The following is a 24,588-nucleotide window of genomic DNA, read 5'->3' on the forward strand; positions in this document are numbered from 1 at the left end:
ACCCCTCACCCTGGAGACTCTAATTCTTGATAAGGCTTGTTTTATTCCATAGCAAGCTACAAATGAAAACATAAGTCAACGAACTATAGATCATCAACATTATCGGTAATTCTTGATACACATACCGTGAGATCGGGTAACTTGCATCAGTGGAGGCTAACATGCATAGCCCACAAATGAAAGACCTGGCTGGTCATTAAAATACAAAGTTAAATCAAAACAAAAATGGTAGAGTAGAGCTGCGAGCGGAGCTGCGTAGTTGAATTTAAATGACAAGACATGTCATTCATTTGAGGGCTACGCATGTTAGCCTCCACTGATGCAAGTTTCCCGATCTCACGGTAACTGGCAGTCCTCTAAAAACCGACAATGCTGTAATTGTCTGATAAGTAAATTATTTTGGATTTATAATCCAATTGTTTTCGATTGAGTGTGAAAGAAAGTGTGAATTTTACGATGGGGAAAAAGTTTCAGAGCATTTTTCTCACAGGAGAAAATTTTCTGAATCATTCCCTCGTAGAAAATTTTGTAAGATCATTAAACTCAGGTTAGCTTCAAAAATCTTTAAGGATGCTTAAAGATCGCCTAAACGATCTTTTTAAGATCTTTTCAAGATCTTTGACGATCTTTGCACAGATCTTGGGAAGAAACGATCTTGCAAAGTTTATTTGAAAGATCTTGGCAAGATATTATCAAGATTTTCTACCAGGATTTTTCTAGTGAAGAAAAAGGATTCCATGGGATATGTGACATAATTACAGGGATGTTTTATTGGTTTAGTGACTGTAGTACAGTAGTAGAGCATCCAGCTGCGGTGCGCAAGGTTGAAGATTCAACTCCCAGTCGGGTCATACCAAAGATTCTCAAAATGGTACTTGTTGTCTCTTTGCTTGATGCTCAATAATCAAAAGAAGGATCAAGGGTAAGTGGAGCAATCCAGGGAGAAAGAGTGGAGCCCTCCCCTACCTTTGGGTAGATAGCTATTGAAAGAGGAGCCGTCGGGTCGCCTCCGAGTCGCAGATTTGCTTACTTTTTTGGTTGAAAGTCACTCTGCGAGAGCAATGTTTTGAACTGAGTCCAAAATTAATTATTGATCAAACAACCTATTATAAATTTATTCAGAGCTATTCAAGAGTCATTCCCAACACGCAATAGGTTTTAATGATGAAAATTTGTGAATGATATATTCAGCATTGCTTGTATATCATTCGAATACTTTCTATCAAACTTTTATTCATGAAATAGCAAGACTTGTCTCTTGTTTAATAGATTTTCTCTTGATTTTTTTTTTCTGAATCCACAGCTCGAATTGTGAATGCAATAAGAACTTCAAGTTTAGCTCAGATTTTACAAAGTTGAAAATTTTAAGTTTGAGATATATTGTCGTAATTTTTGATTGATTTTAAAAACGTTATTTTCAATTTGTTGAAATTTTAAAAACATACTACTGCCAGTTTTACGCTCGGAAAAATATTCTAATGCCATCGGATACGGAGGAATTTTTTACCTGAGAACCGCATTAATCGTCAAACTGGAAGTAGCGTGTTTTTAAGCTTTAATTAACAAATTGAAATAAAACGTATCAACATTTGTTTTCTTACTTGTTGAAAGTTATTTTCAAAATGAAGCTGTTGAGACAAACTACTGCTGCTCTGATGTTGTTGCTTTTGGCAATTGTTTCGGTATCGATGGTAAATGGTTCGATTAATAATGAGACTGATAAATTTATTGGATGTAAGTTTTATACACTCCTGTGTCACAGACCCGCTGGGACCCCAGACCCACTAGGACCCCAGCCCCACGGGAAAATTTGGCAAAAGGTTCGTCCCCCGGCGGGGGGGGGATACCCTAGAATTTACACCCCACTGGGAAACTAAATTTGATTTCACCCCATTCGAAATTCGATGTTTAAAAATTACACTCCAAAACTATTCCCACTGGATTTTTTAATCTTGAAGCAATAGAATTTTTATCCCCGCTGTGTGGAAAATTTTCACCAGGGCTGTGTGACAAGAGTGTTTTTATTAAAGGTTTTATAACTACATAAGTGTTCCCGTTTCATATCAGACACATATTTATTATCAAGATGGTGTCTGCCTATTGTTATGTTATGCTGCATAAGCAAAAAATATTATTTTCCTCTTTTTGACCAATCTTGCTCCACACGTGTTGTGACAGTTTGGTTTAGAGCCTTTTCAGTACTGCGCTCATTTAAACGTGAAAAGGCTACCGTTTATTACGAAAATTGCGCCTTTAACAAATCGAGGGGCAAATCACTAAAATAAATCTCGCATTTTTAGTCAAAGAAATATAACATGTACAAATGTTACAGGAACGGCATCCACGTAGTTACACCCCTGTGTCACAGACCCAAGCCCCATTGGAAAATGTGGCAAAACTTCATGGAATTTTAGCCTCACTGGGAAATTGACTTTGATTTCATCCCCACTCAAAATTAATTCTTAAAAATTGCACTCCCAAACCATCCCCACTGGATTTTTTAATCTTGGAGCAATTTCTATCCCCGTCGGGATTTCAAAACGAATCTTTATCCCTATCAAGGAAAAATTTCCACTGAGGCAGTGAGACAGGGGCGTGAAGTTGCAGTACAAGATTTTATATTATTGTAAAAAGTCCTTATACTCTCATCTTCTAGCAACGAATTTGTATCATGGTCTCCCCCAATACTATTCTGTGGTTCTGGACTCCAAAGCAATGTCCAAACTGTTCGAAGAAATGTTTCAAGATTACGATATGAATGTTTTGCCATCCGTTTCTGGTGAAGCGCTGAATATTTCAACTGGAATGTATATTAATGATATGGTGCCTATAAACCCTATTAACATGGTATGTAGCTTTTACATTTTCACAAAAGCTTTGTTTTTAGTCGAGTTTAGCATTCAAATGTCGCCTTTAAATCCTATTAACCCTGATTTGTAGGCCCCGGCCGGGGAGGGTCAGAATCTACCACCCTTGATTATTTTTTATCTAGAGGAGCTAGAGCAATAAAAATTGGTTTAGATGTTCTCCACCATGACATAAACTTCCAGGAAGAAACAATTTTGATAACTTCATCCAAAAAGTGATGACGTTATCAAAAAATTTCCACCTGTCATTAAAGAGCTCTTGTTTTAACACCTCCCCAAATACTATTCCATGGTTCCAAGGTTACGATATGAATGTGTTGCCATCTGTTTCTGGTGAATCACTAAATATTTCAACTGGAATGTATATTAATGATATGTTCCCTGTAAACCCTATTAGCATCGTATGTGGTAGTTATCAAACAAGTGCGAGTACAATATGAGAAATATTTTACGATTTCCGAGATTTTTCCGTATAAAAAATATACGGAAAATCCGGAACGAGTGAAATATTTCCATTTTGTACGAGCAAATGTCTGATAACTGGTTTATCGGTGACCCAAAAAATGCACTTTTTCTGTTGGAAAAAAGCGCAGGGCACTTTAGCAAAGTGACGTTAGATTGCTGCTACCGCTATGAAACAACATCTTTCCGTCAATTTATATGAAATACAAGATATATTGTGGTCACCGATAAGTGGCTTTTCCTTACACTTTCTCGATTTCCAACCTAAGCTGTTGAAAATTAACTTTAGCATTAATAAAAAAACAACCAATTAAGCTTTGTCAGTAGTTTCATTTACTTAGATATACAACCCGGTGACCAAAACCACCACCATTGGATTTTTGATGTGAGAACAAATAAAAAATTTTTCATCCTCCTTGGGATTTCGATAGAAATTTCGTCCCCATTGTGGAAAGAAGTTCTAATCGGAGCTGTGAGAAAGGGGTGTTTTATTTTCGTGAAAGCTTTGTTTTTAGTCTAGCTTAACATACAATTTTTGCCTTTGAAAATCATTTGTTATAATTGGTTGAAAATAGCAAGCAAATTAGAAATCAGTGCACACTGAAGCAATTGGATTTTAATAGTATAGACGTAAAAAGGTGTATTTTGAAAATTTGCACAGGTTATTTTCTTCTATCTGCTGAAAGTGCTCGATGATATCAAAGTTTGTTCAAATTAAAAGAAAAGAGACTTTGATTTATTAAGGTCTTGTTAGACGATAACATTCGGTAACATTTTTGTGTAACATTTTCTAAAAATAGCAAATGTTGTACAAAATGTTACCGTGTAACATCGATTAACATTCAGAAACATTCAAATGTTAACGAATGTTACGCGCAGATAGCAAATCAAAAAAAAATGATTTGCTCTCATCGGTTAACATTTTGAATCAAAGGATGCCGCCATTTAAAGGGAATTTAAAAGGATACTTCAAGTGCGCACGTGTTTTTTCGCCGATTTTTCTCTCTTTTTCTCTCTTTTTCTCTCTTTTTTAATAAAAAAAATCAAATGTTACACACAAAATGTTTGCGTGTAACATATGTTAACATTTCTTGAGCACATTTTTGAAATCTTCTATTTTTAGAAATGTTAGCAAATGTTACACAAAAATGTTACCGTCTAACAAGACCTTTACTATTTAGAACTTTAAGTTTCAATGTGAATATTTATATTTAATTTCTAGCATTATTCAATGGATATATACTTTCGGCAATATTGGAGAGACCACCGATTGGCTTACGATCATCTTCTCCCCGATTATATTCACAAAAGATTCGAAAATCAGTCATACATAAAATCGTTTGCATTCGAATCGAATTTCGTGAATCGAGTATGGAAACCTGATTTGTTTTTCTCGTTAGTGAAAACTGGTGAAAATGCAAAGATCACCAAACCGAATCAACTAATTCGGTTAAGTGCCAATGGTGACATCTTCTACAGCCAAAGGTATGCATTATGAGATTATGTAATAGTTATCGGACAGTTGCGAGTACAATACAAGAAATATTTTATACGAGTTCCGAGATTCATTCGTACAACACAGGCTCGGATACAGAGGGAGGCTATAACCAATGGAGGAGAGTGCACTTTATTATCGTATTACCTTATATGGAAACTAATTACTCTCCATGAATAAGATAGCCTACCTCCTGTATCCGACCCTGAACATTTTCAGAGCCACTAAGCGAGATCCGGAACTCCGGAAAGAATGAAATATTTCCATATTGTACGAGAAAATGTCTGATATATTGTTTATCGGTGACCCGAAAAATACACTATTTGTGTTGGAAAAAAGCGCAGAGCACTTTTGTAGCAAAGTGACGTTTGATTGCGTCTACCGCTACAATGCATCTTTTCGTTAATCTATGTTTTGCGCGTGTAAAATACAAGATATATTGTACTCTTTTTAACCAATCAGATTGCAGATATTTTTAGGATCGCCGATAAACAAATTTATTTTTTATAAAAACAAACTATATAAGAACATAAGAATTCGATTTCTTCGGTTATAAACTCTTCTTTTACGATGTCTAGTTATATTCAAGAGTCGGGAAACTTCATTAACAGCCAAAGATAATAATTTTGAGAGTATTTGCAAGAACAAACTATATGAGAACATAAGACTTTCAATCACAAAAAAAAAATTATATTAAGAACAAGTTAAGTAGATTTTTAAGCTTTATAGATTTTAAACACCCAATTTCTGAGCACACAATGGTGAATTTTAGGATATTCTTAGGAAATCTTTTAGGCCCAAACAAAAAAGATAAGAAAATCTGGAGGAAGAATGTTTAAACCAGGCTTAAATGTCTTAAATAATTTTACTTCATTTGCATATTAGCTTAAAATGGGAATGAAATTCGAATTTTCATAGCTTTCTTGTTTAATCTAAAGATTACTTTTTCGATCTTTTAGATTAACAATGACAGTATTTTGCGAAATGGACTTGTATGCTTTCCCGTTTGATAAACAAACTTGTCCCTTCTACATCGAATCGTGTAAGTAGAGCCTTACTAATCCAAGGTAGAGAAAAGTTCAATTTATAAATGCTGTAAAATACACCTTTTTGACCGTAGCCTCCACCCTAAAACCGTTCCAGTCTTTTTTGGCACCTATAGACAATAGAAAAATGTATAAAAAAGAATTAAATCGAGTTTAGGGGGATAATTAAATAATTAAGTGGCACGTGCCTGGCTGCACGACTAAGGTCGGAAAATGTGTTTTGTATCAAGTCTTTCACTCATGTGCTTTATGTTTTGTCACTGATATCTCTAAAAATAACGTCAAGAGAATTGTATTCTTTTTCTTTCAGACGCATACAGTGCAAGCCAAATTTCTCTCAATTGGGTGGAAGGCGGGAAGCCAATCATTCCGCCCAAATTTAAAGATATGTTAGAGTTCACTTTCGATGATCACACTTATGACCACGAAGTTGTTGATTATGGGCTCGGCGATAGTAAGTTGTACCTATGAAATCCAGCCTACAGTGTGTCTCAAAAAAAGTGGATTGGGACCCTTGGAGAGACTTTTCTTAAAAGGATTTCTGTCCAAAATTTAGATTTTCGTGAATCTTGGACCCTTACAGAGACTCAATTCACATTTTAATGGATATTTTTAGCCCTTTGAGAGGCTTTCGAAGGTGTGAAAAGGGTCTCTTATGGCTCACACATACCCAGCACTCATAAGGTTCGGTTTCTCGTCAAATTTTCTAAGCACTAAGGTTCAACGGTCGTTTTTAATCCAAGTACCACCTCTTCCGAGAGCGTTAAAAATATATTTTCCTCGGATGAAGAAATTAAATACTAAATTTACTTCAAATGTGGATAAAATCAAAAGTCAAATTCCAAGTGGGGCTGAACTTATAGTACCTCTTTCCCACCGTGGACGAAATTTTGATCAATTTTTCCAGCATCAAATTCTTTAAGGCGCCAACACCGCGTCTGTGACACAGTTGTGTATATATACACGTTTTTTTTTTTATAAGAACAAACTATATAAGAACATAAGGCTTCGAGGCCCAAAAATTTAAGAACATTCTAAGAACATTTTAAGGCTTTGGAGACTTAAAAACATGCATTTTCTTAAGAAATTACATCAAAATGCTCAAAAAATGCTGAAAATAAGAACATCTTAAGAACCAGTAAGAACATTTTTAGGCTTCAAATCCAAAAAAACTAAGAACATCCGAAGGCTTCGAAAATTTTTGACGTTCTTATAAAAAAAAAAACGTGTAGGTATATTTATTTTTCTCTTCCAGTGTTCCATAGATTACATATCAATTTCAAATTCTCAAGAAATATTCAATACTACATTCTTCAAATTTATGTACCCGCTCTTCTTATCGTCATTCTTTCATGGGTTGGTTTTTGGATCGATTACCGCTCAACACCAGCCAGGGTGGCCCTGGGAATCACAACTGTATTGACCATGATTACATTCAGTAAGTGGTTTCTTATCTTTTTTGAATTTATTAGTTGTTACCATAGATTCCCAGACGGCACACAACGTCAAAACAACGTCCATGTGATATTCATAACGTCCAAATAACGTTATTTGAACGTTGAAACAACGTTGTGTGCCAGCTGGGTTTATAAACCCCGAAGGGCTAGATGTCAGGCTTTAAGCCATCGCAGGCAAAAAAGTGAATATCGGAAAAAATATTATTGCTATTGTTTTCGAAAACCTGCGAAGTTTCTGATTGGTCAAGCGCTGAAATTCTATTGTAATGTCACGTGACTTAGGTAGGATTTACTACCTAACCGCGGCACACTTTTTTAGCGAAAGCTCTTACATCTAGCCCTTCAGGATTTATAAATCTATGGTCGTTACTTCTCGACGAACCCAGGACAGATCCTGGGAATTACAACTGTGTTGACCATGATTACATTCAGTAAGTGCTTCCTCAGTCTTTTCAGTATACCTTTTCGACCGTGGTCACGCGATCAGGCACGTGCCACTTTGTTATTTAATCATCCCCCTAAACTCGATCCAATCCCTTTTTTTACACCTTATTTTCTAATGTCTATATCTGCGAAAAAAAGACTGAGATGGTTTCAGAGTGGTAAAACGGACAAAAAAAAGCCAACGCGGCAATTGGCGGCTACGTTCGAAAAGATATATTGATGATCTTATCGCCAACATTGGAGATTGATCTGATCTATTTTTTATTTGAAAATGTTTTTCTTTCAGGCAAATCTGTTAGGAACTTGCTACCATTTGTGAATTATTCCAAACTGATTGATTGGTATTTGCTGGTCTGTTTCTTCTACGTTTTCATGGGGTTAGTTGAGTATGCTGCTGTAGGAGTAATTGATCAAAAGTGGAAAAGAAAACTTGAGGTAAGATATAACCTACAGTACAGCACCTGACCCCGAGAATGTAGTAAACCCCGAGAATGTAGGTTCCTCATTTTTAAGCATTGTAGCCTTAACGATAGTTCAACTTCATGAAAAGTTGTTTCAAGGCATACTTATTTCTAGACATGAAATTTTAACTTCAATTAATTTTTTCCAACGAAAATCTGAATCGGATTTGATTGGATACTACTCTCGGGTAGCTAATAGCCGTCCCCCCCCCCCGCTTATCAATTTTTCGAAAATTTTCTACCCAGCACATTCTTATTCCAACCCCCCCCCCCCGCTATTAATTTTTGGGAAAATGTTGTTGAAAGTTCCCTTTTTTGTCTTAATTCTGCTGTATTAGCCTCCTTTTCAAACATTTTCCACCCAGGACATTTTATTCCAAACCCCCCCCCCCCCGCTTATTAATTTTGAAATTTTTTTCCAACCCCCCCTGCTTATTCCAACCCCCCCCCCCCCCGGCTACTAGGTACCCGAGAGTACCCGAATTGAGACATTTTTTAAATAAATCCTCTCTAAATCGAAATCTATTGGAATTAAGTTATGATAATAAGGTATTTTCTTATTCCTAATGAACTAAGGAAATGGGGAAAATAGTCCATTTCAATATTTATTGTTCTAAGTAACACGGCGCAAGATTTTGGTTCGATTTTTCCCATATGACGTCACACAGCTTTTCAAAATGGTAGCCGTCACAACTTAATTTTCCCTCCTGAGCATGGGAAAACATACTATATATTTTCTTACTTTTTCTCTTTACTATTCTACATTTTTTCAAGAAATTGTGTTCACATTTGACAATTTCGGACTCATACATTTTATACCTATAAATTTGTTGATTCTTTTTAAAGGCAATAAAGTTGATAAGGCAAAATAAGTCAATTTTCTGAAAATTAATATCAATCTTGGTATTTAAAAGACAGTAGTCATAAGCTCAAGCAATGAAATAACAATAGAAAATGATGTAATGTTATCCAAAAACAGGATTGAGTTTATGGTTTTGAGTGAAACCATGTGTTTTCTTCGAAAATTAGAATTTTTGTGTGAATATACAAGGTCACTTTGGATTTGTCACTTGACTGGGAGTTCTAGATATCAGTATTTCGGTTGATTTTAAATTCAAACTTAAGTTTGAAGTATCGGTAAGGCTTTTGCCAAATTGTTTTTCGTAAAGTGGCCTAGAACCTTATTTTTGAATAGGGTTTTTGTTGTCATCTTCGCAGCATTGACTTTTTGAAAAATTTCGGCCATCTTTGTTGTTGTTTATAATTTTTCAGCGTTTCTTGCACATGTGTCCATGCGAACCATTATGGATTTCTTCCAGATTTGTAATGGTGGAATTTTTTTATTTGTTTATTATTTATTGCTTTTAATATTTCTGCTGTGAGTTATCCAGCTTCATTTTTTTCACTTACTAATCTAAAGTAGAGAGAGAAAAAAGAACATGATGATATGAATGGATATCTTTTTTATGAATATAATTGACATATAATCATGGATCAGCAGTACCAGATAAATGAAGATGTCAGAAATGTTATGGAACATTTATTACTATCAGTTGAGGATTTCCGAAAACAAAACACTGAATATGTTAATATTACCAACACGGCGACAGCTGATAATAACACCACAGCGGAAACACGGTATGGTTTTCTTCTAGAGAGATTATATACTTATAGAAGATTTCCTCAATAGAATAAAATGACATGACCAGACCCAATCAATCGAACTAAGAGATCTTCGACAAAAACTTTCAATTTTTTTTATCGGCGCATTGGGCCGTTAAGGGGGTGAGGGCATCCAACTACATGCCGATAAAAAACAAGTATTCCAGACCCTCCCACTCGATAATACAATCGATAACATTTTTCAATCGATGATCAATCGATGGATTCCAGGGGATCGAAGCGATCAAAGCAATCAAAGCAATCGAAATCAATCAAAGTCGATCGAAGAATGACGAATCATTAAAGTATCTTATAAAAACTCCATCTCATCTGAGTGATTGATCAATCCATCGAAGTCAATCGAAGTGATTGTCCAATCGATCGAAGTCGATCAAACTTTAAAAAAAATGTAAATCTTGGATTGACTTCGATCGACTACGATTGACTTCGATCGACTTCGATTGTCTGACTGACTCACCTTCAAAGCGCAAATCCCAAGTTGATAACACTATTCTTTGAATCATTATTCGCTATAAGCCTTTGTTTACTCACATGCATTGAGTTCTCTCATTGTAGTTTTTTCATGCACCCTGATTGGAATTTAAAGTCAAAATTTAGCGACGCGTTGGACTTCCTATAAAGTTAGGACGTGCGCGTGCGCATGCTCATTTTAATGGATTTAGTTCGGCAAATTAAAGATGGCGAAAAAGGCTTGTTGATTACCAATTTATCGTGATTGGGATTGGGTATAAAATGTTAAAGTGAAAAAAATAAGGCTTATCAAAGCCGATCGAAGTCACTCATAAAGTGAAAAGAAATGTAAATCTTCGATCGACTTCGATCACTTTGATGGACTTCGATTGATTCGACCGATCACTTCGATCGACTTTGAGCTCATAATCGATAGGTAACCGGAGCCTTCTCAAAAATTCTGATTATCGATTGGTCATCGATTGTTTAAACTATCGATTGTTTATCGAATGTTGATTAGTAATTTGTTATCGATTGGTGATCAATTGATCATCGACTAGTTTTTGTCATCGGATGGCTTTCAAATTCCGTCCGTGGTTATCGTTTGAGTGGCGGCAACCTATCAATCGATCTTCAAAAGGCCAATCGATCAATAATTAATCGATTTAATCTTTTTTCTACCTGAACTTATTCAATTTTTCTGTCAATGACGTCATCAAAATGGCGGATTTTTCAGGGATTTTCCCATTTTTTTCGAGTTTGGTGCATTATGGGACATCTGACAGGACACATTCATGACGGCTAAATTAAGCTTCTCCAAAAAAGCCCAAATACAGGTATGTTTATGAGGTGGAAGTACATGCAGTTTTGAAAAAACCGAAAATGAGCCCCTTACGACCGTTGAGCTGGCAGTTCTGGGCTAATAATGTACTTTCCACAAGTGCAACCTATCCATCCCCTTTCGCTAATGTACACAAAGGCAACCTTACTCATGTAGGCGGTTCAATCGGAAATGACAACAGTACATGGAAAGCTCCTGACATGGCTACCAGAAAGAAAGAGTTGAAAAAGCTGAATGAATTTCGAAAAACTCTGCTAAAAGATATCACACCGCAAAAGAAACACAAGGAGGAATTGGCATTTATGGCAGAGACTGGCACCAGGCAACTAGGGGAACCAAGAATTGGAGATTTTGCTGATCGTCAGAGGCCAGAGCCGCTCCTTGTGGAAATCAATAGCTGGCAGCATTTATTAAATGTGTTATATCTGGAATCCGTACGAGATAAATACCACCTTTTTGATCAAATTCTCCGACTACCAAAGTCAAAAGGTGGCTGTGGTCTCAAGTTTGTGGCAGATAAGATTAAAGAACACTATGAAACTGTCTCAGCACGTATGAAGCTGCTGACCATCCGCCTGATTGGTGCACAAGCTATTTTGCTGGCACAATTTGGTTTTCGGTTAATTGATTGTTTAACAACAGAGGATGAATCGAACGGAATGATTATCAACCGATTAGCAAAACTGTGTGAAACATTACGCAACATTGGGTCAATGATGAATTCGGTTTCGACCAGTCCAGCATACATCTCCAAACTCACAGATCTATGTTCCCTTTATTTCAACCTCTATGCACTGTTTTTCCCGTATCATTTTACAGGACATTGTTTACTCACTAATTCGCTTTGTTATCGCAATTATTCACTTTTCGTCGTTTTTGTGAATACTTCCAACACTCTCACTTATTATTATTCCTTGGTCACACCGCCATCTGGGATTTACGTCATCGTGGTCAACCGCCGATTCGCTCTTCAAAGATTTCCCAGCTTCAAAAACGCTACATCGCCGTACCCGCCTTAAATTACAATGTCGAACCATGAGGACGCCGCCCCGACCCCCGCCGGCACCGACGCAACTATCGCCGCTTTAGCCATGGTGCTAGAAATGAAAAAGCAGCAGAAAGTCATGCAGGAACAATGGACCCAATTCATGTCCCAAGTCCTCCCTACCGTAGCTCTCAGCAACCAAGCACCTGCACTTCCATCTACCAACGAAAGAAATCGATGTTCGAAATCGGACCGGCCGACGATTTCTGCGGATTGCATTGACAATAAATGGATAATCTTCACGGATGCGTGGAGACGATACAAACAAATGACCCACCTTCAAAACATACAGGATATCCGGAATGAGCTACGCTCCACCTGCGATTCCAACGTGAATGAAATGCTTTACAACTTTGTTGGGGCCGGACGCCCTCGATAGAGCCACCGAAGCAGAACTCGAGGCAGAACTGCTATCATACATCAAATCAGTTGCAGTAAAAACTATTCACCCTGAAGTTTACCGACAACATTCATCTCCATGCGACGAAATGACATCGCAACGATCACTCACTTCATCTCCCGTTTAAAATCTCAAGCGATGCTCTGCAACTTTTCACGTAAATGTGACTGCGATGACCAAAACTGTGAAATATCGTATTCCGAAAACATGATTATGTTGCAAGTCATAGCAGGATTCTTGAGCTCCTCCCATCGCACAAAGATCTTAAGTGAAATGACTTCCATAGAGACTCTTACCCAAATGACAGACCACCTCCTCACACTCGAAGCAACCGCCCAAGCCACAGCCATCATTGCCCGCCCAATAAGATGTAAGTGGCGTCAAATCCGACTACCAACGCAACAAACGTAGTGACTTAAGATAGAAGTCACAAGGCAACAATCGCCCAAACAATCAGGAAGGAGATCGAAAATGCAGAGGATGTGGATACAACCGTCATCCAAATGGAAGAGAGCAATGCCCAGCACAAGGCAAAAAATGTATTAACTGTGGAAAACTTAACCATTTCGCGAGTGTTTGTATGAGCAGTAAGACGAACGCCATTCAAGACGCCCCAGAAACATCCGACCCAGCCGAAACATCCTTCCTTGGTAGCATCACCGAGTCCTTCTGACTAGATGGTGTACCTCACGGACAATGGGAAAATAATAAATTCATCGAACAAAAATCATCCCACAGCCAACAGTAAATATCTCTATTTCACTCAACTCATCTGCACATCTGAAACTTTGTAAATCGTTTCCTCTGAATGAACTTCAACCTACCAAAGTTAGCGCATTCGTGGCGTACAGCAGGAATAGAACTGCTTTCACAATTAAATTGTAGTAAAAACGCTTTGATAAAAACTCGACATCGTCTCCGCGCTGTGAATAATAACGACATCAGTATTAAAGGCGCAATCATTGCTGACATCACCGTCAGCACATCGACCACCACAGAAATTGTTTACTTATGTGACAAAGTTAAAGGATTTTTTATATCAAAAACAGCACTGAAAAACTTGAACATCGTACACTCTACTTTCCCGGAGCAGATTGTAACCAGCCAATTGAATGCAACAGTTTCACCAGACGACTCTGTTGCCGAGTGCGGATGCCCACGTCGTTCACCGTGTCCACCCATACCTGACACGATTCCGTTCCCAGTGACACCAGAGTATACAGAACAATTAGAGGTTTGGGTAAAAACGTACTTTTCGAGTAGTGCATTTAACACTTGCAAACATGAAAGTGATGACAGGCGAACCGCTAAAAATCAAATTTCGTGAGGACAAAAATCCCGTCTCCGTTCATAAACCGATACCAGTACCACATCACTGGAAAGAATCCGTCAAAGGCCAACTCGATCAAGATGTAAACTTGGGGATAGTCGAACCAGTCCCCACTGGGACACCTACACACTGGTGTTCTCGGATGATTACCGCTCCCAAGAAAGACGACACACCCCACCGAACAGTAGATTTGCAAAATCTAAACGCATCTACCAAACGAGAAACTCATTACAGTCAATCATCCTTCAACATGGTAAGTGTAGTTCCACCGCAAACTAAAAAGACAACCCTCGACGCCTGGAACGGATACCACAGCGTTCCATTAGCCAACGACGCAAAGGAAGCAAGGGGATGCCCTAACCTAATTATCGCCGTTGACCACGAGTCTCTGGTACCAATATTTAACAAAAGAGAATTGTTCGAGCTAAAATACCCAAGACTGTTAGACATCAGAGAAAAGACTCTAATGTATAACTTCCAAGTAATCCACATCCCGGGCAAGAAAAACGTAGGTGCAAACTTCATGTCCCGGATACCGCTTTCACCATCGCCAAACACCTCTGATAAGATCGAGGCTGCTATCTCGGCTTCTATTCACCTCCGTTTAAACCGAAGCAACTCGTGTTTCCTTGAGGACATCTCACGCAAAGCCTCTGAAGACCCCGAGTACATAGATCTCCACCGTACAATTTTCGAGGGATTCCCAACCAACAAGGAAACTTTACCACAACACATCTTACCTTACTGGAAATTGAAAAATGACTTATATTGTGTAGACAATCTAATTATGCTTGACGATCGCGTCCTGATACCCTTCGACGTACCCTACTAGAAGAGTTACACCAAGGCGTCAGCACAATGAGAGAAAACGCAAAGAGACGATTCTTTTGGCCACAAATGAGCTCACACATACAAAATCACAGGAATCAATGCACCCGATGCAACCAAATCGCACCCTCAAATCGCAAAGATACACCGGAAGTCCCTGATCCGCCGATTTACCCATTCCAACAGGCTGTTGCTGATCTCTTTCACATGGCAGGACGCCTGTATATCGTTTTACACAGAACGCTTCTCTGGTTGGCCAGAGGTCGCCTCAACCAAACCTGATGCTACAGCTACCACGGTTATTAACATTCTCCGAAGATATTTCACAAATTTTGGCGTCCCCGAAGAACTGTCATCAGACGGGGGTCCGCCATTCACATCTCACGAGTTCGAAAACTTTTTAAGATCTTGGAACGTTTTACATCGAATATCATCTGTCGGCTACCCCCAAAGCAACGGACGAGCAGAAGCCGCAGTTAAGACTGTCAAACGAATATTAACGACCAATATTAGTCAATCTGGGTCACTGGACACCGATAATGTCGCCAAAGCCCTTCTCCTGTACCGAAACACTCCATCGCGAGACATGGGATTCGCACCTTCTGAGCTCCTATTTGGACGCAACATCAGAGACCATCTTCCAGCACCAAGACGTTTCCGGAAAGAATGGATTGACCTAGCTGATATTCGCGAGAACACTTTTACGAGAAGGCACCAACAAGCTTGCACGAAATTACAACGACAACTCCCTGATTTGAAAGTTTCGTGAGGACAAAAATCCCGTCTCCGTTCATAAACCGATACCAGTACCACATCACTGGAAAGAATCCGTCAAAGGCCAACTCGATCAAGATGTAAACTTGGGGATAGTCGAACCAGTCCCCACTGGGACACCTACACACTGGTGTTCTCGGATGATTACCGACTCTATTTTTTGTGATCTTCCTGTAAACTTCCTGTGATCTTCCTGTAAACTTTGGACTCATTTTAAATGCTCAGGGTTATCTCCAGACGATGTCAATCGAACGGAATTGAATGAAAATTCTAATCAAATCAATCGAATGCAATCGAATGATTGCAATTCGATTGCCAAACGCAATTGAATATCAATCGAACATAAAATTCTGGGTAAAATTCGATTGATTCGATTGATATTCGATTACGTTGGATATTAATATTCGATTACGTTCGATTGATATTCGATTGATGTTCGATTACGTTCGACTGCGTTCGATTACGTTCGACTGCGTTCGAAGTAAACATGTGGGCCTGCATGATCTGCATTTTCTAGAATCCAGGTTAAAACATCTCTACTGTAATAACGAAACATCTTGAAATCTTTGTTGTTGAACAAACTAGATATAACATCTAGTTTGCTACCCCTTACTATCTTGCAGAGAAAAGCCCGTTCGTCGCGTTGATTTGTCTTTGATACTTAACCTCCTTATTTTCAAACCTCTAATTCTAAGACCTTTAATTTTTGCGCGCCTTTGATTTTATCATTTTATCAAAGTAGTGTCATTCTTTCAAATTTTAAAATAAAAAAAGACGAAAGTTAAATTCAGCAAAAACACTTAAAGTGTTTGAAATGGTTTGACTAAACAAAACGACAGGAGAAAGCAAAAAAAAGAGATAGAAAGGATAGAAATTAATGTTATTTCATTTGACTTTCTTGTGTCCAAAAGTTTGGTTCTTCTTAATACTATTCCTTATAGTGTTACATAGAAGCCCCTCTGTCCGTCACATTTTGTCTGGTAATAGAGGATTTTTTCCCGTCGCAATTCAATTTCTTAGTTTTTCAAGACAAGTATGGTGACGAAGAGAGGCGCGTTGATCGAGTCCGCCGCCGCGACCCTTGTCCCGCAAAATCTAGTAGGACACTCGATAAGCTGTTTGAATTGAGTGTTCTCGTTTACATTTCACTGTCGTTCCCCTTGACGTATAGTGACATCGCAACAGCCAAAGCTATAATTAGCGAACGCCATCGGGAAATCGACTTGGTTTACAATACTTAATTTGAGCAATCCGCCTTGAATGTCACTGACTGAACGGAAGAAACAAGGAAAATATCTGTTAACTGATCACATCTGCCGAATTTTATTAGCGAGGTTAAGTTAATAAGCAATATTAATAGGGAGAATGGCAGTGATATGAAAATCGCGAACCGGCCAAACCGCCATCGTAGATTTTGCGGGCAACGTGACAGACAGCCGTCTTTTCTTCGATTCATATCATCTCGTTTTTTAACGCTTCAAATAATGAACGAGAATCAACGTTAATCAACAGAACCAATTAGTCGAACCAGTCGAATGCATAAGCCAATCGAACGCATAAGCCAATCGAACATAGTCGAATCAATCGAATCAATCGAATACATTAGTCGATCGAACGCAATCGAATCAATCGAATCAATTGAATACATTAGTCGATCGAACTCAATCGAATCAATCGAATCAATTGAATCCAGGCACTAATCGAACGCAATCCAATCAATCGAGAAAATCGCGGTAATATTCGATTGGCATTCGATTTTGTCGGCAATCGAATTTCAATCATTCGATTGCGTTCAATTGATTCGGCGTTCGATTCGTTCGATTGACATCGTCTGGTTATCTCTTGCTGAATTCCATTTTTTATCAAACAGTGCCAAAGATTGGTACTGTCCTAAATGCCTCCTTGGCTCACTTCCTTTCAAACCTGAAATTCAACCTTCCTCTTCTGGTGCTAAATTTCTAAAAATTTCCCTAAATTTCTCGAAATTGCTCGCAATCTTAGTTTTATCTCTGATCATTGCTCAAATAATTGTCTTAACCTTGACAATGTGATGACTGCCGACTGTAAGTATTACAAAACCTGATTTTCAAAAACTTGTTCGTGAAAACGGACCCTTTTCCTTTTCTTCTTTTCACCTGAATATTGCTTCCTTAGCTCTACATTTTGATGACTTAACTACTCTTCTTTCTCAACTTAACTTCAATTTTGACGTAATGGCTATTACCGAGACCCGTCTTTTGAAAGGCAAAAAACCTTTGTTTAACTTCAATCTTGAGAACTTTCGTGTACCAATTCATACTCCTACGGAGGCTTCTGTTGGTGGCACTATGTTATACATCTCAAAAAATCTAGACTATGAACCTCGCAAAGATCTTGATTCTATACTCTATTATCCAACTCTTCTTGAATCCACTTTTGCAGAAATATCTTGTCCGAATTCCACTAACACCATCGTTGGATCAATCTATAAACACCCACTTCTGTCTCTTGATGAATTCAACAAACTCATAGAATCATTTTAAAATAAAATTAACAAAGAAAATAAACAAATTATTCTTCTTGGTTATTTCAACATTAATCTTTTCAATGCTCCTTCCGATTCTAACATATTATCTTACCTGAACAACTTTGGATCACACTTTCTTATACCTAATATTTTCCTTCCTACTTGTATTACTGACCACTCTATGACACTTATCGATAATATCTTTTCCTCAATTTCTGAATTAAACACATTTTTTCAGGTAATCTGCTTTATTCTATCTCTGATCATCTTCCCCAATTTCACCTTATCTGTGGTTCTTCTAACAAACCAAAGCCTGATAAATCTTCTAGGAAAGATTGGAAAATTTTTGACCAAAATAATTTTATTCTAGACTTTCTTGGCACTGATTGGGCAAACAAATTTTATCACATAACAGATGTTGATCAAGCTTTCAAAAGATTCTATGATCTAATTCAAAACCTAATTGATCAACATGTTCCAACTGTAATTGTGACAAAACACCAACAAAAAACCAGAGCTAAACCATGGATCACCCCTGGGATTATCGAATAAATTTCTCAACGTCAATAGTACTCAAGAAAATATATCAAAACCAAAGACCCAATTATGAAAACTTTTTACTATCAACGATACAAAACTTACAAAAACCTCATTATTACTCTTACACGTAATAGCAAAAATAATCATTATTCCAGGTTTTTCTCTGTCCATGCTACTAATATTTTGAAAGTCTGGGAAGGTATCAGAGAGATCATTGGCTCAAATTCTAAATCATCCCCCTTTCTATTTGTGTTAATGGTCATCTTACCTCAGATCCAAAAGTTGTTGCCAATGGCTTCAATGACTTTTTTACATCCATTGCAGAGACTGTTCGCTCCAAAATTGGTCCAACCAACCATCACTTTTCCCATTATCTTAAGAACCGCATCAGAAATTCTATTTTTCTTGACTGTGTCAACCCAGCTGAAGTTTTATTAATTATTAATTCCCTTCCCCTAAATAAATCATCTGGTCCCAATAGCATCCCCCAAAAAATCCTTTGCCTTTTAAAATTTGACCTTTCTGGACCGCTACCTATCTTTTCTTTTTAACCTTTCTTTTGAATGTGGTTCTTTCCCCACAATGCTTAACTTTGCAAAGTAATTCCTGTATTCAAAAACAAAGACTCCCCTCTTGAGATCTCTAATTACCGCCCAATTTCTTTACTTTGCAACATCGAAAAAATTCTTGAAAAACTTATGTACTCCTATTCCTCCCCGGTCACGCCAGTTTCGTAACCGGCGTTTAAAATCGGGCGTGTTTTGAAATTCGAAAACCATAATGGCAGCCGCCCACGTTTCCGAGGCTATAGCTGAGCAATGGAAATGTTAATGTTTTTAAATCACCCGAAGAAACGTGAAGGCTTCTTTTCAACATACCTACAGAATGAAGGTGCTTATTTCGGTTTATTATTTTTTTTTCTACTAAATTCAGTGATTATCAACATCTTGGAACATTGCGCTCCATGAATCCGGCTTTTCAATATGAATCAATATAAATGGGGTTACGCGCGATGCTCTGTTTGCCAGGGAATGATATTTCAGCTTTAAAATAGGGAATTGCAAATAATCAATCAATTCAATTCTTTATCTTTATGATAGTACGAACATTAAATATAAATACAAGTCTGGGAATAAAAATATCCTATAATATGAGGATTTCTAAGTCATTCACAGTTAAGTCTTAAAAACCTAGTACAAGACTAGTACAAAAAACAACAACAAAATAAAATTAAATACTATGGGTAAAGTCAGCAAAATACCAAGTATTTACAGTAGTGTGTAATAAAAGAGAAAACACTGTTAATGAAAGAAAATTTTTTGAATATTAATCTTTAATTAAAGGATTACCAAAAATGAAAACGTGAAAACTATGTAAGCGATAAATGTAGAGAAAATAAAGAACAAACCCTATACATTAAAAACTCTTAAAATTTAATCCAATTTTCCAAGCTCTTTTTTCATGAAAGATGAAAAAGCTGAAAATAAAAGACCTGCAGATTTGTAGTATTTTCCTTGATTCCAAAATTGTGGTGCATAAAACATAAGCGGATGAAAAGATTGATCATAATGGATGGTAGCAACATTATTCTTAGAATTTTTTATTTATTAAACTGTCTGATTTAAATCTTTGAAATAGATTAACTAAAGCTGAAGGGATGTTATCATTTAAATACTGATGGACAAGTTTACATGATTCCAATTTAAAGAGTTTATCAGCAGTTAGAGGGTTGAATTTATTGTTATCAATGGATGGACATACATGATCAATATATTCAATGCATTTAGAAATGGTTTCATTAATGATATTTAAACCATTAGATATTTGGACGAAAATGTTTGACCTACCTTTTGGGGTTAGTTGACCTACAATTTGGGGGCCTTCATAACCCGACATGAAAAGTCTGTCAAATTATATAAAACTTGTTTCTTGTACTTTCATTACATGAAAGTACTACCTCAGAGATGATTAATGTTGACATTTTAACCTTTTACGACGTGTCCCAGACCCGCTGGGACCCAAGCCCAATCAGAAGATTTGCCTAAGTTTGGAACAATAGAATTTCTATCCCAGTTGGGACTTCAGTAGAAATTTTTGTCCCCGCTGTGGAAAAAAGTTCCATTGGGGCTGTAAGGGGAGGGTTGTTGTTACATTATTCACATATTTTAACACAAAATTTTTCACCTACAAAATAAAAACAATTTTCATGTCTCTTCTTTTCGTCCTTTCTTTTACTTTTCCTCATTTGTAGCACGATAAAATTAATATCTTTGTTAAACTTTTGTCAGGGTATATTTATAATTCATAAATTTCACTTAGAGAACAGTAATTTCCGACGAATACTAAAATTCCGCTCTCAACAACCAAATCTTTTCGCCTACATTCTGGGGGGTTAAAAAGCTAAAAAATTCAATTTTCAGAATAACAAAGTGCTCTTTTAGAATATTGTTATGGCACAAAATATTTCTAAAATTTGTTGTTATAATTAATCCAATTGAAAAATATCAACATTTTACTATTACTACATTTAAAGCCATAAAACCAAACCTACATTCTGGGGGGCTATAACGAAAATGGGAGTCAACTTCAAGGAGCAAAACAATTAGTCTATCAATCAAAAGTAATGAAACCAACCCCTGGGAAAGGATTTTGGGAGTTCGTTGAAAACATTCAATGTTTTCTAAAATGCAAATCTACATCTTTCAGGTCTGATTTAAAATTCACCAACATTCTGCTGTACGCTGATAGAGTAAGTGTGGCCGTGGGAATAATTCAGGAGACGGGATAAATTTGAAAACGAGTTTCGTTCAAAACCCCGAAACCAAACTCTTCCAAACTCTACCGCCACTATTTTTTCCGTAATCCACCCTGACACCCTGACTCCATAGTAAAAGAAAGCCGCGGCTGGAATGATAACATCTGAATGTCTGTTGTTCTATCTATGTCGTATTTGATGACTATTTCTTGATCAAGAATACAGTAAGATGGCATCTTTAATGGTAAATTGTATAGGTTTGTCGTTAATACTTACTTCTCAGTGCGTTTTAGACATTAATGATATGCCTTTGATAATACATTTGAATTATAAAATCATTGTAAAGGAAAAATCAACACTAAGAAATTTAAAAAAGCACAAAATGGCAGGGCTGAAAAAACTCAAAAATTAATAAAGTATTTCAGTGAAATCTTCTTAGAAATCAATGAAAAAGTACATCAAGATAATACTGTGAAAATTTCAAGCCAGCACCTTTAAAATTTATCATTTAAACTGACAGGAAAGTTGTCATCTTGAATATAGTTCTTATAATTTCAACTTTGTCGAAAAACTATTGTTTCCACAAAATACCCCTAAAATATGTCCAAAATTAGTTCAAGTGTTCTATTGGGTACATATTCAAAGATATCTAGCAACAAAAAAAAATTTTTGTGAAGGAAATTAAGAGAAAATTTTCAAAAACTATTTACCAATAATAAACTGAGCATCTTGATGTTCTTATAAAGCTCGGAGACAGAGATGGAACAGCAATTAACTGAAAAGACAATGCGGTACATATTCCAGCCGCGGCTTTCTTATACTATGCTGACTCGTACATATTTTCCCGCGTTTACTGACCCTCTAAACGGACAATAGCATTATCTACGAATGTTCATTCTAATCTTTTCAGGGTCTGACGAACAGTATTTTCGGCACAACCAGCAATCAGACGAATGGAAATAACAGCCAGGTTGCAACTCCAAACACGTTTGAATTCACACAATTCCACAGGTCAATTTCAGAGAATAGTTTCTTAAGTATCAAAAAGGAGGACGTGGGTTTGGCGCCAGGGAATGGACTCGCAGGGCCAGTAAATGGTGGTGTCGCTGATACGAGTCTACAGCAACCAATTGATGATAGCTTTGGTGTTGGATATTTGAGCAGATCGCCACGTGGAGGTGGTGAGCACGGTGAAGTCTTGTCAAGTAAGTTTTAATGGGTTTTTCTAGAAATAGTCCGTGCCCCTCTGCTGCCTCAACAGTGGGGGTAAATTCTTTTTCTTGAAAAGCCCAATCTAGCTGACACGTTTTTCAAATGTCTATAACGTCAATATTACGTCAGATGAACGTTGAAACAGCGTCGTTGAAACCAAGTTGTGTGCCGGCTGGCAAGATACTATAGTAAAGTCTACTTCTGAAAGAATTGTGCTTTCTGATGGCGATCTTTAGAGTAATGTATTTGTTTTGTTTTATGTATTCGGGATAAATCGAGGGGGACGGTATAAAGCAGTTGACATGTCTCCAAAATCATCACCACCTTGCTCGACGACTGTAAAAACACCAAAATACCGTCGTCTATTTAGATGAGCAAAAAGGCGATATAAGAGCCGTACATCGACTATCTACTTTGTTTTGTATCGATTTCACTTACCGTCGCCCTCGATATCCTCCCATACATAAACTCGGTAATGTATTTGTTTCATGCACTTTTAAATCAAAGTGACCAGAGGCTCGTACCCCAGCTGGCACACAACGTTGTTTTAACGTTCATCTAACGTTATATGGACGTTGTGAACGTTATATAAACGTTGAAACAACGTTGTGTGCCAGCTGGTACATGTGACTCGGATTTGAAAGGTAGATATTAAATGTCTACTTCATAATTGAAAACTAATTTCTTTAAACAAAACTTAATCCGAATAAGCTCTTCTTCTTGATTTCGATATTCAAAATACAAAAAAGATGGTGACATTTCTGGATATTTCGACTTCTTTATCAAGTCATTGTGTCAACAGTAAAATGTTACTGCAAAATCAGAGTAGTCTTGTAAATTCATGATATGCACCATTGCAATGTCTTCCGTTCCACCCAATAGCTGATTGGTTGAAAGTGACGTATTGACTGCTTTTACGTCACTTCCAACCAATGAGCTATTGGTTCCATGACGTAATGTCAGAAGACATTGCAGTGGTGCATACCATGAATAAATCATCTGAAAAGAGCCTAGTATGCCTCCTACCAGCGTGCCTTTTTTTGAAATTTTGAAAAAAGTTTTACGTCAAGGTTTCTAAATGATACCGAGTTTATGTATGTGTGTTTCTCTGCGACGGAGACGGTATGGTTATGATTTGTCTACATCCTGACTGACTGAGGATGACGGCAAATCAACACTTTTACCGCTTATATTTTAATAGAAGGAAGCAATGACGTCACACCTACAATTTTTGAAGAAACAGGCAATCATGCAGAAAATGGGCGAGGAATACGAAACGAAGCATTCGATGTAAATTCAAGTCCATCACCATCGATTCCCTCGAATGAATCGTTTAATGGTGGCTTTAAACTCGATTTTGGAGCATCAATCAATTCGACAAATACGTTAACTGACCGCCGTAAAAAAAATCGTTTAAATAAGTTCAAATCGACTCGCCAGCAGATGAGTGCTAGATTGCTTGAAAGGCAGAAGAAGGATTTGGAAGTCCATATTATAGATAAGATATCCAGATATGTATACCCGATATCATTTCTGATTTATAATGTCATTTATTTTACATATGCTTTTGCTGAATGGAGTGGGTAGGAACGGCGTCTATCTATCCACAAACCCGTGTGTCGTCCCTCCCAGGAGTTGTCAGTGCGGTCACCCGGGGGGGGGGGGAGAGTCAGGCAAATTAACCGACGGGTACGTGTCTATGTGCGGCGGTTAAGGGTATGTTTTTCAAAATATCAGAAATGCACTGTAAGGGTGGACTTTTGATAAATGCACTGTAAGGGTGGAAATTTCAGCAAATCTGGGAAAAATTGCAAATTTTTGCTCGAAAATGTTGATTTTTTTTGCTCTAAAAGAGTTTAAAATTTGAAAAAATGCACTGTAAGGGTATGAATTTCACCGATTTTTTTCTGCACTGTAAGGGTGCGATTGATACCGTCAGTTGGTAAACCCACTGCCCCCCACCGGGTGCGGTCAGAACAGTAGACAGCAAAC

The 24,588-nt window shown here is 37.3% G+C and overlaps 1 protein-coding gene across 1 annotated transcript; it reads left to right on the plus strand.

Annotated features, from left to right (window-relative positions):
* The first annotated feature begins 2,660 nt into the window (after positions 1 to 2,660).
* On the plus strand, positions 2,661 to 24,512 carry LOC136824954 (glycine receptor subunit alpha-2-like). Its single transcript, XM_067080939.1, has 8 exons — positions 2,661 to 2,847; positions 4,552 to 4,814; positions 5,784 to 5,866; positions 6,181 to 6,324; positions 7,126 to 7,308; positions 8,058 to 8,206; positions 22,295 to 22,589; positions 23,798 to 24,512. The coding sequence occupies exons 1-8, from the start codon at positions 2,716 to 2,718 to the stop codon at positions 24,181 to 24,183; spliced, it is 1,635 nt and encodes a 544-aa protein (XP_066937040.1). The 5' UTR covers positions 2,661 to 2,715; the 3' UTR covers positions 24,184 to 24,512.
* The last annotated feature ends 76 nt before the right edge of the window (positions 24,513 to 24,588 follow it).

Source organism: Clytia hemisphaerica, unplaced genomic scaffold, assembly GCF_902728285.1.
Source record: "Clytia hemisphaerica strain Z4C2 unplaced genomic scaffold, Clytia hemisphaerica genome assembly, whole genome shotgun sequence".
Classification (NCBI taxonomy): Eukaryota; Metazoa; Cnidaria; class Hydrozoa; order Leptothecata; family Clytiidae; genus Clytia; species Clytia hemisphaerica.

Bases quoted from the DNA above. Each gene is read 5' to 3' on its own strand.
- LOC136824954 (XM_067080939.1), top strand. From the start codon at position 2,716: ATGTCCAAACTGTTCGAAGAAATGTTTCAAGATTACGATATGAATGTT. The intron at 4,815-5,783 runs GTATGCATTATG...TCGATCTTTTAG, and splicing joins GACATCTTCTACAGCCAAAG to ATTAACAATGACAGTATTTT. The intron at 22,590-23,797 runs GTAAGTTTTAAT...ATATTTTAATAG, and splicing joins GCACGGTGAAGTCTTGTCAA to AAGGAAGCAATGACGTCACA.